This window comes from Oreochromis aureus, linkage group 18 (genome assembly GCF_013358895.1).
Source record: "Oreochromis aureus strain Israel breed Guangdong linkage group 18, ZZ_aureus, whole genome shotgun sequence".
Lineage (NCBI taxonomy): Eukaryota > Metazoa > Chordata > Actinopteri > Cichliformes > Cichlidae > Oreochromis > Oreochromis aureus.
In genome coordinates this window covers 8,624,268-8,639,380 of record NC_052959.1, presented here as the reverse complement: position 1 = coordinate 8,639,380, position 15,113 = coordinate 8,624,268, and the positions used below count along the sequence as shown (strand labels likewise).

General features: G+C 41.7%; 1 protein-coding gene across 6 annotated transcripts in view; it reads left to right on the top strand.

The window, feature by feature from the left end:
• Window positions 1–15,113, top strand: part of LOC120434441 (transferrin receptor protein 1-like) — a 29,834-nt gene that overhangs the window by 10,334 nt on the left and 4,387 nt on the right. For 3 of the 6 annotated variants that reach the window (XM_039602540.1, XM_039602543.1, XM_039602544.1), the window contains 14 exons: window positions 1,342–1,574; window positions 1,876–2,056; window positions 2,172–2,397; window positions 2,477–2,599; window positions 3,716–3,811; window positions 4,143–4,282; window positions 11,786–11,937; window positions 12,026–12,145; window positions 13,198–13,283; window positions 13,631–13,694; window positions 13,820–13,887; window positions 14,485–14,549; window positions 14,663–14,756; window positions 14,870–15,091. In XM_039602540.1, coding sequence (XP_039458474.1) covers window positions 1,385–1,574; window positions 1,876–2,056; window positions 2,172–2,397; window positions 2,477–2,599; window positions 3,716–3,811; window positions 4,143–4,282; window positions 11,786–11,937; window positions 12,026–12,145; window positions 13,198–13,283; window positions 13,631–13,694; window positions 13,820–13,887; window positions 14,485–14,549; window positions 14,663–14,756; window positions 14,870–15,091 — 1,827 coding nt within the window. In that variant the 5' untranslated portion in view covers window positions 1,342–1,384. Of the gene's footprint in view, window positions 1–1,336; window positions 1,575–1,875; window positions 2,057–2,171; window positions 2,398–2,476; window positions 2,600–3,715; window positions 3,812–4,142; window positions 4,283–11,785; window positions 11,938–12,025; window positions 12,146–13,197; window positions 13,284–13,630; window positions 13,695–13,819; window positions 13,888–14,484; window positions 14,550–14,662; window positions 14,757–14,869; window positions 15,092–15,113 lie in introns of all 6 variants that reach the window. The other 3 variants (XM_039602539.1, XM_039602541.1, XM_039602542.1) reach the window with 1 other exon arrangement.

Sequence of the window (15,113 nt, the reverse complement as noted above, 5' to 3'; positions counted from 1 at the left end):
CCAATCTGGAGACTATGGGAAGGTTTATACAACAATGAACTTAAGGATCGGCTTAGCTCAGAACCGGTATACTTGGTATGTAAGGCTGTAGACATGGCTATACCCACCTTAGAGATCAGTTAGCTTTACACGGTAACTAATCCTTGCCTAGTTCTACTTTAGCAGAACTACTAAAGTTCTACTTTAGTAGAACTAGCTGTACTTCATAGTACTGAGAATAGACAAAGTGTTTCCTGAGGAAACTTACTGAGGTCAGGTTCAAACTTGCCTGTGCTCTCATTTGCTTTGTGGAAATCTTAAGCTTTTTATCTATTCTGTCTTGGCTTGCCATTGAAGTCTATTAAGGTCGTGCTCTTCTGCTGCAAATTAGACCGAGCCTGCCCGCCCGCCTGTTTGTGTCCCCTTGGCATTTGCCCACACAGACCTTTCCTCACTCACTGTCTAAATTGGACATCTTGAGGTCCCATACTTTTAAATCAGTCCTTTGGATGATTAGAGGGTTTCTCCTGATATTTGCGCATACAGAACACATCACCTATAACCACTATAGTACTTTTGACTTTGCATTTAGCGTTATTATTAAACACTTCCATACCATTACAGAATACATCAACCCGCTAATGCACAATTTATTTGTACACCAACCTTTGGAGCTTGTAGATTTTGAGTCAGCCAAAGTTTAGTGACTGTGATACCGGTTTAACTTCACATAGTAAAATGATCCACTCCAGGGCTTGATGAGTCAAGATTTAAGATAGCTTGTTCTCTTTTTGTTCTTGAGGTCAGAGCTGTTGGAAGAGACCTTGAGCCATCCAATTTTTTTTGTTTTGTTTTAATCAATTTATTTTTTGAATAAACAAATCCTGCAAAGGGTAAACATTAATAAAGCCACTGGCTTTAAAGTGGACATGATAATAGCTCTATAAAGGCTAATTTACATCACCTTTATGCTTCACCTGGCTGCAACAGTGAGTTTTATGTTCAGAAACCAACGATATACGGTCCACTCTTACTTTCCCTTAATTATAAAATGGTTCTACATTGGCTAGCTGCACTGAAACGGGAAAGTTCACCAGTTAGCTGTAATGTTTGTATTTGTAAAGCACTTTATAAATGAGGACTGTGTGGAGAATTGTTTTTGGTTGTATAACAATCAGTATTATAAATTGAGATCTAGAACCTTTCTTTAGTCAAATCTCTGTTCGGTCATAACAGAGCAAAAACCTCTCACCTCTTGTAAGGTGGAGCCCAGATCCTGAAATCAAACCACTGCTGTTCTTTGGGAGTTACTGAAATCATTTATTCTGCTTACCCTAACTTTTTCTATTTGTGATAGTTTAGTGGGGAGCCCCACTCCTACACACGATTCAACTTGACCCAGAATATGGAGGGTGACAACAGTCAGGTGGAGATGAAGCCGTCATCTGAAATAGATGAGGAGACTGGGGGAAATGGCGTCGGCGGCCGCCTGAATCACAACTCAAATCGCACACCCTATGTGGCTCAAAAGCTTGGACGTACACCCAAGAACCTCTGCTTTATAGCAGCCACAATCTTCCTCATCTTCATCATCGGTAAGAGAGAGAGGGGAAGGAAGAAGCTCTTTTTAATGTAGTGCACAATAACTTGAGTGGTTCTTTGGGGATCTGTCCTTGTGAAAAAGTGGAAGTTCACTGTTCGACAGCTATTTTAACATAATTTTCCCGTGTGTATGTGTGTAGTGAGGGGACTTAACATGTGTTATTTTATCTGGAAAATCATGGCTTAACTTTGAGCTGTCATCTGAGTAAGACACTTCAGTCAGGGTTTGGCTTTTGCCACTTAATTCAGTTGAGTCTGTTCCCATCCCTTATCTGGAATCACTGCCACTTTCAGGCTATTTGATTGGCTACCTGGTCCATCGAAATAAGGATTTGGCTCCCACCTGTGCACCCTCTGCTCTCCGTTATGAAGATGTTCCTGTCGCCCATGAGATTAGTTTCCTCATGGACTGGGATGATGTGAAAAAGCTTCTTGGTCAAAAACTGACTACATCCAGTATGGACGCTGTCCTTGGGTGAATAGACAACCATACACTGCAGCACTGCACACATTTTGTTATGTATTGTATTGTATGTATTTATTATTGTATTTTAACAATAAGTAACCCGTTTTTGTTTTGCCTGTCACAGTCAGCTGAGCAGTAGCAACCACCGGGCTGGTTCTCCTGGTGATGAAGATCTGGGGAACAAGGTGCTCAAGAAGTTTAAGGAGTACGGCATGAAGACCTGGACTGATGAGCACTTTGTCAAGGTTCAGGACCCCCCAGCATCTGGATACAACAGAATAGTTTTCAAGAACGGATCAGAGGAACGTCCAACAGGTTTCCTGTCCTACAGCGCCAGTGGAACAGCAAGGGTAATCAGAAGGCTAAATTATAAGTAGGAAAAATGTACAGTGACACTTGCAGTGACATTTCTGTTTCTGATGGTTCCAGGGTGCAGTGCTGTATGCCCGTTATGGAGAGGAAAAGGAGCTGAAGCAGTTAAAGGACATGAACATTGACATGAATGGCAGAGTGATGCTGGTCAGAGCTGGAAGGATCAGCTTTGCTGAGAAGGTGGGTGGTTTCTGTCGTGGAATTTTCTGTTTAAAAAAAAAAAAAAAAAGTTCTGCAACATGGTCAGAGCTGTGGTCAAGCTATTTATGGAAAAATCATTCCAACCACCTACATCTAAATGTGACGGTTAGCTAGAATTTCCCCATTGCATTTCAAAATAAGATGGAGCATCATTTGAACAGGACTTTATTCCCTGGGGTACTTGTCAATATTTGTAGATGTCGTCTGTTCTTAACCTTCAGTAGAATTCTATTAGAATTTTCCATATTCCTGAAAATGCCAAAAGAGAATTTTCAACAGTTTTAACATCTACATTTAGCCAAAAAACAAAAATTGGAGTGTAAGTGTGTTTTGTAACAGTCATGTACAAGATATTTTGAGGATTATGATTATGTATAGGCGAGACCTTGCAAACTATATGACTTAAGATTTGCAGGTTTATATTTTCATCCTTTTCTTATCTTTCTTCTCCTCTCCTTCATCTGCCTCCTCCATCACTGTTTTCTCCTTTGTCCGCTCCATCTCATCCTCTTTCTGCCCAACTGAATCAGACTGCAAATACTTTATTAATCCCAGAAGAAATTATGTAAAAAAAAAAGCCTCATCTACTGAATGACAAAAGTAAATCTGTGTAAACATTTATTTTTTTCATGTGTTTTTTTTTCTCTCTGACATTCTTGTTTGTGTCTAATCTGCTGACAATAAAACAACCTTCCTGTCTTAGGAAAGCTGACAGTGAGCTGGCTACATTGTGCGAGCTAACGTGAGGGTTGAGTGTCCTAAAAAGTTTTCAAGTTTAGTTGAAGTGCACATTGAAGTTTCACAGATGTTGACCAAACTGCTGCACAAGGATGATTAAACCAGACCCCGTAAGGTTTTATCAGTTATTTGGCACTCTGCTAATAATAGTAGTTCTGTAGCTGTGAGAGATGTCTGCTAATGTGCTGCACAAAATGCAGGAGAGGAGAATTTCTCAAGAGATAATACCAGATCAGTGCAAAGATGGCTTATGCTTCCTCTTTTTAGCATGAAACATCGTTTTATATTGTGTGATTCATTCAAATGATTTTACTGTTGGTGAACTTAGCTTCCATTCCCTTGTTTCTCTGCTTATAGGTAGCCAATGCAGCCAAAGTGAACGCCTCTGCTGTGCTGATCTACCCAGACCCTGCTGATTACTCGATCGGCGAGCGCAGTCCGCTCTTTGGACATGTGAGTGAAGACCGTTTTCACCCCTCAGGTGTAAATCACCTGGGAAAATACTTTAGATGAGTACACTGAAAGAAAGGGGAAGACTGATGTTTAAATATGAAATGAGAGGACAGATTTTTGACATGTCGACAATACACATGTTGCGAAGTGCATGTAAACCTAGCACTGTTCATAAGAGGAAGTAGTTGCGCTTCCTCTACCAGTGCGGTAACCTAAATGATAACCACAATAATAATAATGGGGTTCATGTGTTTAGTTTGATTAAAGCTACCTTTGAAAAGATGTCATGATCCACTCAAAGCTCATCTTTCCATCTGTCTGTTTCCCACAGGTGCACATGGGCTCTGGGGATCCCTACACCCCAGGCTTCTCCTCCTTCAACCACACCCAGTTTCCACCTGTGCAGTCTTCAGGCCTGCCAAATATTTTGGCTCAGACTATCACAACAGGCATGGGATTGAACATTCTGAGGTAAGACTCACAAACATCATACTGGTATCAGAAAGCTGGTCGAAGGGACCAGGAAGCAGAGTTGCAGTCTTACACGCCTCTCTGCAGCTTCTCTCCTCCTGCTACCCCCCCAAAAACCCATCTCCATTGAGACTGTGTCAGCTCCCAAACAGACAAAAAACAAACTAAAAACCAGCAATAAACAACTTAAACATAAAAAATCACAAAGAAAAAACAATACAGTATCCACATCTGAACCAAAGAGTAAAACAGTGAAATGTGGATTATTAAATATTAGGTCTCTCTCCTCCAAGTCAGGCAGAGGGGGCGGTGTGGCAGCAATTTTTCACACCAGCCTATTAATTAACGAAAGACCAAGACAGACTTTTAATTCATTTGAAAGCCTGATGCTTAGCCTCGTCCACCCCAGCTGTAAAACTCAGAAACCAGTCTTACTTGTTATCATCTATCGTCCACCTGGGCCTTACACAGAGTTTCTCTCTGATTTCTCAGACTTTTATCTGATTTAGTGCTCAGCTCAGATAAAATAATTATTGTGGGTGATTTTAACATCCATGTAGATGCTAAAATGACAGCCTCAACATCACATTTAATCTGTTATTAGACTCAATTGGCTTCTCTCAAAATGTAAAAGAACCCACCCACCACTTTAATCACACTCTAGATCTTGTTTTAACATATGGCATAGAAACTGAACATTTAACAGTGTTTCCTGAAAACCCTCTGCTGTCTGATCATTTCCTGATAACATTTACATTTACAATAAGTGATTACACAGCAGTGGAGAGTAGACTTTATCACAGTAGATGTCTTTCTGAAAGTGCTGTAACTAAGTTTAAGAATATAATCCACCCACTGTTATCATCTTCAATGCCCCGCACCAACATAGAGCAGAGCAGCTATCTGAACGCTACTCCAACAGAGGTCGATTATCTTGTTAATAATTTTACCTCCTCACTACGTGACGACTCTGGATACTGTAGCTCCTGTGAAAACTAAGGCCTCAAACCAAGTACCTGACTCCGTGGTATAATTCTCAAACACGTAGCCTAAAGCAGATAACTCGTAAGCTGGAGAGGAAATGGCGTGTCACAAATTTAGAGGATCATCATTTAGCCTGGAGAAATAGTTTGCTGCTTTATAAGAAAGCCCTCTGCAAAGCCAGAACATCTTACTATTCGTCACTGATTGAAGAAAATAAGAACAACCCCAGGTTTCTCTTCAGCACTGTAGCCAGGCTGACAAACAGTCAGAGCTCTACTGAGCCAACAATCCCTTTAACGTTAACTAGTAATGACTTCATGAACTTCTTCACAAATAAAATTTTTATCATTAGAGAAAAAATTACCAATAATCATCCCACAGATGTAATATTATCTACAGCTACTTTTAGTACCATCGATGTTAAGTTAGACTCTTTTCTCCAATTGATCTTTCTGAGTTAACTTCAATAATTACTTCCTCCAAACCATCAACGTGTCTTTTAGACCCCATTCCTACAAAACTGCTCAAAGAAGTCCTGCCATTAATTAATTCTTCAATCTTAAGTATGATCAACCTATCTCTAATAATCGGCTATGTACCACAGGCCTTCAAGGTGGCTGTAGTTAAACCTTTACTCAAAAAGCCATCTCTAGACCCAGCTGTCTTAGCTAATTATAGGCCAATCTCCAACCTTCCTTTCATATCAAAAATCCTTGAAAGAGTAGTTGTCAAACAGCTAACAGATCATCTGCAGAGGAATGGCTTATTTGAAGAGTTTCAGTCAGGTTTCAGAGCTCATCACAGCACAGAAACAGCTTTAGTGAAGGTTACAAATGATCTTCTTATGGCCTCTGACAGTGGACTCATCTCTGTGCTTGTCCTGCTAGACCTCAGTGCTGCGTTCGATACTGTTGACCATAATATCCTATTAGAGCGATTAGAACATGCTGTAGGTATTTCAGGTACTGTGCTGCAGTGGTTTGTATCATATCTATCTAATAGACTTCAATTTGTACAAGTAAATGGAGAGTCCTCTTCACCCACTAAGGTCAATTATGGTGTTCCACAGGGTTCAGTGCTAGGACCAATTCTATTTACATTATACATGCTTCCCCTAGGCAGCATCATTAGAAGACATAGCATAAATTTTCACTGCTATGCAGATGACACGCAGCTCTATCTATCCATGAAGCCAGGTAACACACACCAATTAGTTAAACTGCAGGAATGTCTTAAAGACATAAAGACCTGGATGGCCGCTAACTTTCTGCTTCTTAATTCAGATAAAACTGAGGTTATTGTACTCGGCCCTGAAAATCTTAGAAATATGGTATCTAAGCAGATTCTTACTCTGGATGGCATTACCTTGGCCTCCAGTAATGCTGTGAGGAACCTTGGAGTCATTTTTGACCAGGACATGTCCTTCAACGCACATATTAAACAAATATGTAAGACTGCTTTCTTCCATTTGCGCAACATCTCTAAAATTAGAAATATCCTGTCTCAGAGTGACGCTGAAAAACTAGTTCATGCATTCATTACTTCCAGGCTGGACTACTGTAATTCATTATTATCAGGATGTCGTAAAAACTCCCTGAAAAGTCTTCAGTTAATCCAAAATGCTGCAGCAAGAGTCCTGACAGGGACTAGAAAGAGAGAGCATATTTCTCCTGTATTGGCTTCCCTTCATTGGCTTCCTGTTAAATCCAGAATTGAATTCAAAATCCTGCTCCTCACATACAAGGTCTTAAATAATCAGGCCCCATCTTATCTTAATGACCTTGTAGTGCCATATCACCCCATTAGAGCACTTCGCTCTCACACTGCAGGCTTACTTGTTGTTCCTAGAGTATTTAAAAGTAGAATGGGAGGCAGAGCCTTCAGTTTTCAGGCCCCTCTTCTGTGGAACCAGCTTCCAGTTTGGATTCAGGAGACAGACACTATCTGGATTTTTTTTTTTTTTTTTTTTTTTTGCCTGTCCCGTTCGGCTCTTTTGCCATCAGAATTATTGTCTAAAGGCGAAGAAAGATGCCCAACGGATTTACTTTACCAAATGGACCATCCCAGCCTTGCCGTAATGGTCTATTTGATTCACCTTTTATTGTTTATTTTATTTTTTATTTTCACTTGCTAGATACGGGACAGACTTGAATGAGGAAAAGAAAAGGGAGAAAGAAAGAAAGAGGGGGAAAAACAGCGGAGAAGAGGGATGGGGATAAAGGGCAAAAAACAAAAACCAACAAAATAAGCAGACAAAAAATACATATATCGATCACCTGGATCACCTGTTGAGAAAGAAAAAAGAAAACAAGCAGAAGAAAATGAGAGCAATAGAATAAGCAACATCACGATGATATATGGGAATATAACACTAAATACTAAATATTAAACATTATGGTGCAGCACGTAAGATCAACAGCGCACAGTGTGCTTTGAGGTAGGAGCCAAAAAGGGTGTTGTTTGTGTGTGTGAGCACCCGTGTGTACACCTGTGAGCATGGACACGCTTGTTTTTAAAAGGTTCCTTCATGTAATGGTCTGCTAGAGGGTGTGGGGGGCCACTGCCCCGTCCTCCAGGGCCTGAAGCAGGTATGGAGGAGATCAAGACTCCAGACATCCAGAGGCCCCCAGGACACAAGAGACCAAGGAAGACCAACAGAGGGGCAGCCGCGCCACTATCCCAGAAAGAGCTGAGGAGAGTCCCAGATGAGGGGTCACTCAGCAGCCGCGGAGCAGAAGCCAGGGGGGGTTGCAGTGACGTGCCCGTGAGCTCCGCCGGCAGCCAGCTGTGCCTGAGTGACCGAGCCCCGGGCCGAGAGGCCGAGGGCACCCCACCCCCAAAGTGGCCCGAGCGAGCCCCAGGCTCCAGGCCCCGATAAGCAGCCGCCAAGGAGTGAGCCGGTGGGTACCTGGGCGCCCACCCCCGGACACAAAGAACCACCAACGCACCGATGTCTGAGGGCGTCCGCCACCGGCAGGGGAAGTGGTGGGGGGAGATAGGCCTCCAAACCTTGGAGGGCCTGAGATGTCCCCAGAGAGGTGGCGTCTGATACCCAACCTGACATATAGACACAGACATACAGGCACACACAGATACAAACATCCATTCCCACCCTCATGCTCTCATATGCTATTTCTACTTTTAAGATTAGGCTTAAAACTTTCCTTTTTGCTAAAGCATATAGTTAGGGCTGGACCAGGTGACCCTGAATCCTCCCTTAGTTATGCTGCAATAGACGTAGGCTGCCGGGGAGTTGCATTGAGTTTTTCCTTTCCAGTCACCTTTCTCACTCACTATGTGTTACAGTTTTTCTCCTTTGGTTTGGCTCATTTCTTGAAACAGAAATTACATTCTCAAAATAACATGGACAAACCTCCAAACCTCTTGGCAAATGTTCACAACAAAATGGCATTTCTCATTCATTTTATCAAATGGCAAATGCCTTAGTACATGTCTCAATTGTCTCAGTGCATCTTTGCAAATGATTAAGTACAAGTAGCCTACAGTTATACAGTTAGCCCACATTTAGCACATTTTCCAAATGAATAGATCTTGTAGATCTAAACTGATTAGTTGACTCTCAGTCTAATGATCATTCTCTCCAAAACATGTCACCATGATTTCAAGTACTCGCATGCACAACTGTCTGTTCAATTGTCAAAATTGGTCAAGAACATAATACCTCTGAACATGGATAGACAAGGCTAAGCAAACGGACAAGGGGAAGTTCTTCCTCAAAGAAGAGGAGGACTGAGAAGGCGTGGTGGAGGAATAGGGGGAAGAGGCCGAGGTGCGCGAAGACACTGTGCTGTCCCGAATGAAATTCAGGCCACAATTATAGACCATGTCATAAACCATGGCCTCACAATGGCAGGGGTAGGTCGTCGAGTGCAGCCTAATGTCCCTCGCTCTACAGTCTCCTCCATCATCCAAACCTTTCGCAGGGAAAACAGGTATGTACTCTATGTAATCTATGATGGAATTATATGTTGCATAGGACAGGGCACTGTGCGTGAGGCAAAAAATGTATAACTTACTGTAGAGATTTTGTGTGCATCAGTAGTAGGTCTATACTAGCAGGTGGAGAGGACTAGTGGAATGTTTTGATACTAAATATGACAAGAAAGATATTGAACAAATTACTGTAAACTATGGAATTACATAATTTATACAGTTTAGAGTAGTATTCCAGTCACTGTGCAATGTTGCATTAGGATTGTGGTGAAATTACTGTGAGTAAAACAATAATACAATTACACTGGTAACCTACTGTATTCTGTTCCATGTGTAGGATTGGACGACAACCTCGCGTGGGTGGCAGAGGAAAACTGCTCAATGAACAACAGGAAAGAGATTTGTAACATGGTGATGGCAAATAATGCCATCACATTGAGACAGATCCGTGATGCCATCCTTCAGGACAATCATATATTCCAGAATATAAACACAATAAGCATCTCCACAATAGACTGGGTTTTGAAGGAGCATCAGATGACAATGAAACAAATCTACAGGGTACCATTTGAGAGGAACTCTGATAGAGTGAAGGCGCTGCGCTACCAGTATGTAAATGTAAGTCAGTTACTGGTTGTCTCTCATTATAACCTTACCTGTAATCATAGTAAGCAGTAGTTCACTTATTTGGTTTCAATACCTCCTGTACCTGATTTCAGAATCAGTTTACTGTATGATACAATTCTCATTATAATCCTTATTTTGTTGTCTCCCAATCAAATCTATCTAATACTGTAGGTTTTACTGTAACATCTCAGTGAGTCATCAGTATTTCCCACTCCCCTTTCTCTCAAATACCCCTGCAGTACTTCCTCATAGGCCTATCACTAGTGTAGAACCACTGGAGTAGTGGCCTGTAGTATATTGAACCTGTGGGGGAGAACATGTAATTGTCTAACTGTAGTATATGACTCTTCTGTATGACTGATTGTATGTTCTTTACTCTATTTTAGAGAATAATGGCATTGGAAGGACATGAGACCCCTCACATCCTGGTGTTCGTGGATGAAGCTGGCTTCAACCTGGCCAAGGGCTGAAGACGTGGCCGTAATATTATTGGCCACCGGGCCACAGTGGATGTCCCAGGTCAGCGAGGGGGCAATATAACTATGTGTGCTGCCATTTCTGAAAATGGTGTGGCCACTCACATCCCCAGTTTTGGCCCATACAACACACACAAGCTCCTCATCTTCTTGGATCGCCTTCATACCGATTTTATCCCTGAACATGAGAGAGGTCTCATAGGGCCTCACCTACCCATTTATGTAATTGTGTGGGACAATGTCAATTTCCACCATAGCCCACTCATGGAGCTGGGGCTGGTTTGCAGCGCATCCAAGGATGGTCATGGGCTTCCTACCACCTTACACTCCTTTCCTCAATCCGATAGAGGAGTTTTTCTCTGCTTGGAGGTGGAGAGTGTATGAGCATCATGCTCAGGATCAGCCGTCCCTGCTCCATGCTATGGACGCAGCGTGTGACGACATTACAGGAGATCAATGCAGGGGATGGTTGCGGCATGCACGCTGTTTCTTCCCTCATTGCATCGCAAGAGAAAGTATCCGCTGTGATGTGGACGAGAATCTGTGGCCAGATGGACAACAGCGTGTAAATAATCAGGAGGGTGAAGACAGTGGACAAGAGCGGGAGAATGAGTACAGCGACCACTGAATAAGTCCTGGTTTTTTGATTTTGTGTTCATACAATTTACTACTGTAATGTACATTTTCTTTTTACATATGTATGGAGCTTTCTTTGCGTGTGAATAAAAAATGGTTATGATTTCCTTGGTAGTGTGAGTGCAATCTGTGATGTCAAACCTTGGAGGCTACTCTTTTCTGTTGTATATTGTTGGTCCTCTGCCATAGTGACAAAACATCTAAACATTTTGTATGGCAGTACTCACACAATGCCAAAGGGACGATGCATTTTGGGAGCACTGACTATTCACATTAGAAAGAAATGTGGTTTTGACACATGAGTGAACTGTTTTAGGAGAGATATAAGCTTTTGCAGGTGAGCTATAGTGTTGTGCTGAACTGTAAGAGTGTTTTGCCAAATGATCTTAGAGTTTTGAGAATGTAATCTCTGTTTCAAGAAATGAGCCAAACCAATGGAGAAAAACTGTAATAGACCTCTCTGCATTGAATCATATCTGTTATTAATCTCTGTCTCTCTTCCACAGCATGTCTTTATCCTGTTTTCCTTCTCTCACCTAACCGGTCGCAGCAGATGGCCCCGCCCCTCCCTGAGCCTGGTTTTGCCGGAGGTTTCTTCCTGTTAAAAGGGAGTTTTTCCTTCCCACTGTCGCCAAAGTGCTTGCTCATAGGGGGTCATATGATTGTTGGATTTTCCTCTGTATCTACTGTACAATATAAAGCACCTTGAGGCGACTGCTGTTGTGATTTGCTATATTTGCTATATAAATAAAATTGAATTGAATTGAATTGAATAGATTGTAATAAATATGGCAACAAAGGGTTGATGTTTGTCTGCATCCCACAGGCAGCTCGGGGGTAGAGCTCAGCCAGATGGTTGGAAGAGCATCAACAGACTTGGAGATGAGAGCGATGTTATTACTGTGGAAGTCAACAATGTCCTTACTGAGAAAAGGATAAATAATGTCTTTGGGGTCATCAAAGGCTTTGTGGATGCAGGTACAGCAAAGATGATTAATGAGAGAGATCCTGTGATCAGGAAATATGGAAACGATGTGAGTGATGAATGTCCTGTGACCGTCTGCAGATCGATACGTGGTCATTGGGGCCCAGAGGGATGCGTGGGGCCCCGGCTTTGCGGCATCAACCGTGGGCACCAGCGTCCTCGTTGAGCTGGCGCGTTCCATCTCTGAGATGGTGGAGAAAGGTGAGCACCCATTAATACTTTATGCTTCTCTTAGGCACTATAATATTATAATAATTTCCCCTAAATAAACAATTTCCCCTAGGGATCGATAAAGTATTCTGATTCTGATTATCATACGAAAGTATATCATTCATTTTCATTGGTATGCAAATAATACTCCGCTTTATCTATCGGTGAAGCCAAATGGCACGCACCAATTAGTTGAACGACAGCAATGTCTTAAAGCCATAAAGACCTGGCTCTAATTTTCTGCTTCTAAATTAAAACAAAGGTTATTGTACTCTGTCCTAACAATCTTAGAAACATCTAACCAGATACTTACTCCATACTGCATTATTTTGGCCTGAAGTAACACTGTGAGAAATCTTGGGGTTGTTTTTGACCAGGATGTGTCTTCAGTTGTTACAAAGTGCTGCACTGAGAATACTGACAGGGACTAGAAAGAGAAAACATTTCTCTGATACTGGCTTTGCTTCACTGGCTTCCTGTTAAATCCAGAATGTAAAATGGGAGGCAGAGCCTTCAGCTTTCAGGGCGCTCTTCTTTGGAACCAGCTCCCAGATGGATTTGGGAGACTGACACAGTTTCTACTTTTAAGATTAGGCTTAAAACTTTCCTTTTTAATACAGCTCATAATTGGGGCTGGATCATGTGACCCTGAATCCTCAGTTCTGGTGCAATAGGCCTAGGCTGCTGGGGGCCTCCCATTTTGCACTGAGTGCTTCTTCTTTACTCACCTCCTTTTCGTCCTGAGGTTTCTTGCTGCTAAAAGGGAGTTTTTCTTTTCCACTGTCACTAAGTGCTTCAAGTCTGATTGTTGGCGTGTTCTCTGTTTTATTGTAGGCTCTTTAGCTTCCAATATATAGATCCTTGAGGCAGCTGTTGCAATTTGGCTCTATATAAATAAAACTGAATTGAAAAAAAAAAACCAATGGAATAAGTAATAGTAATGAAACTGATGTAAACTTCACACCAGACGCTAATGTTTGTCACTGAGCAGCTAAAGAACGCGCCGGCTTCATGAGTTTTATTAAATGTTTCCACTTTGTCAGATGGATTCAAACCGAGGAGGAGCATCGTGTTTGCGAGCTGGAGCGCGGGAGAGTATGGGAGTGTTGGCGCCACCGAGTGGTTGGAGGTAAGAAATGCATGGCAAAACTGCATTAATAATTAGTGTACTATTTATTACATTTATTACACTTTATTAGTTGCACCTTGCTTATACTGGGTTGGACCTCTTTTCACTTCAGAACTGCCTTAATTTTTCATGTCATATATTCAACAAAGTGATGGAAAAATTCCTCAGAGATTTTGGTTCATATTGACATGATAGCATCACGCATTTGCTGCACATTTGTCAGTTGCATCTCACATCGGGTTCATGTCTACATGCATAAACTGGCTTATTAGAGAGCAAACATTTGAAAAGATGTACCTAACAAAGTGGCTGAGTATAAATTTATGTTGGCTATTTCTTTGTTCCAGGGTTATTTGTCCTCTCTGAGCATGAAAGCAGTCACCTACATCAACCTGGACGGCATTGTGACAGGTATTTACTGCCATGGATGCAGACTTTTTATACCTCTTTAGTGTTCAGGTTTCTTCTTATGCATCTTCTTAAAAGACTAAATTAGGCGACATCATGAAAACTAAACATTAGGGTTTTTTTTACAGGTCAGAATGGATTTAAAGTAGCAGCCAGTCCGTTGCTGCACAGCCTGATCCAAAACACTCTGAAAGAGGTAACTCCACATCTTCAGTAGAGACCACTAAGATGTAAATGAAATAAATGTATTATTTATTTGTTTTATCAATTACACATAAAATTCCCCATTTACTTCCAGTTAACCACAAATTCTACTAACATCTGGGCTGCACTGCAAATCCTTACACCCTGTTTTAGAGACACTGCAATCAATTCACCTGTGAACTAAGCACTGCAAACAATTTGGGTCTCAGCACAACTGGGAATAAGTGCTGTGTTTCACCTGTAATGGATTTGCAGAGGGAAGTGACCCCCCCCCCTTCCCAACAAAAAAAAAAATGTAAAGAAAGAAGTTGGACCGCTCTCACAGAACTCCCTCGCAATCTTTTACAATGGCCTGCACGGCCAGGCGGACTAACTAAAACACAACTAGTAGAGACAGGAGAGACAGCCCAACAAACACAAAGTTTTCAATTAAAATTGCAACGCACAATACAAACATACATTTTATTATACTGTTTGAAACCAAATCAAACTGCCAAGTGGTACTTTTTGCAAGTAGAAATAATTCTTTTGGTTAGTTTTATTTGTAAAATTTCCAAAAGTATTATCAAAGCATTTGTTTTCTTCTTAGGTGAAGTATGACAAAGACCAGTCTCTTTTTTCTCGGTTTGGAAAGAACAACTGGGAGTCTACTATGTGAGTCTGTCTAATTAAAGATAACAAAGTATAGCCAGTGATGATTATCACAGCCTTCTTGTTTGATAGTAGGCTGTCATTCTCACGCTTCTGTTTTGCGTTTGATTTTGAAGTCTGGAGCCTCTGAGGATGGACAGTGCTGCGTATCCTTTCCTCGCCTTCTCCGGCATTCCCTCAGTCGCTTTCAGATTCAACTCTGGAAGTTCAGTAAGTGAATTCTTCTGTACTACAAGTTCTTAAATAGTTTCTGAACTCTTTTAACTAATGCCAACTTTGTAGATCTGAGAGTAATTCTTAAAACATCCCGTGTGCCTCCTCAGGACTACCCGTACTTTGGCACAATCCTGGACACCCAAGAAAACCTGAACTCTATCACAGCCAGCCAGGTTCCTCAGCTGGCTGTGAGAGCAGGCCAGTTTGCAGGTCACATAGCACTGAGGCTGGTCCATGACCACCTGCTGCAGATGGATGTGAAGAAGCACGACCAGCTCATACGTGGCTATGTGGTTCAGATTAATACGAAAGTCAAGGCTATTCAGAGGGTGAGTGTTCACCAGTGTCCTT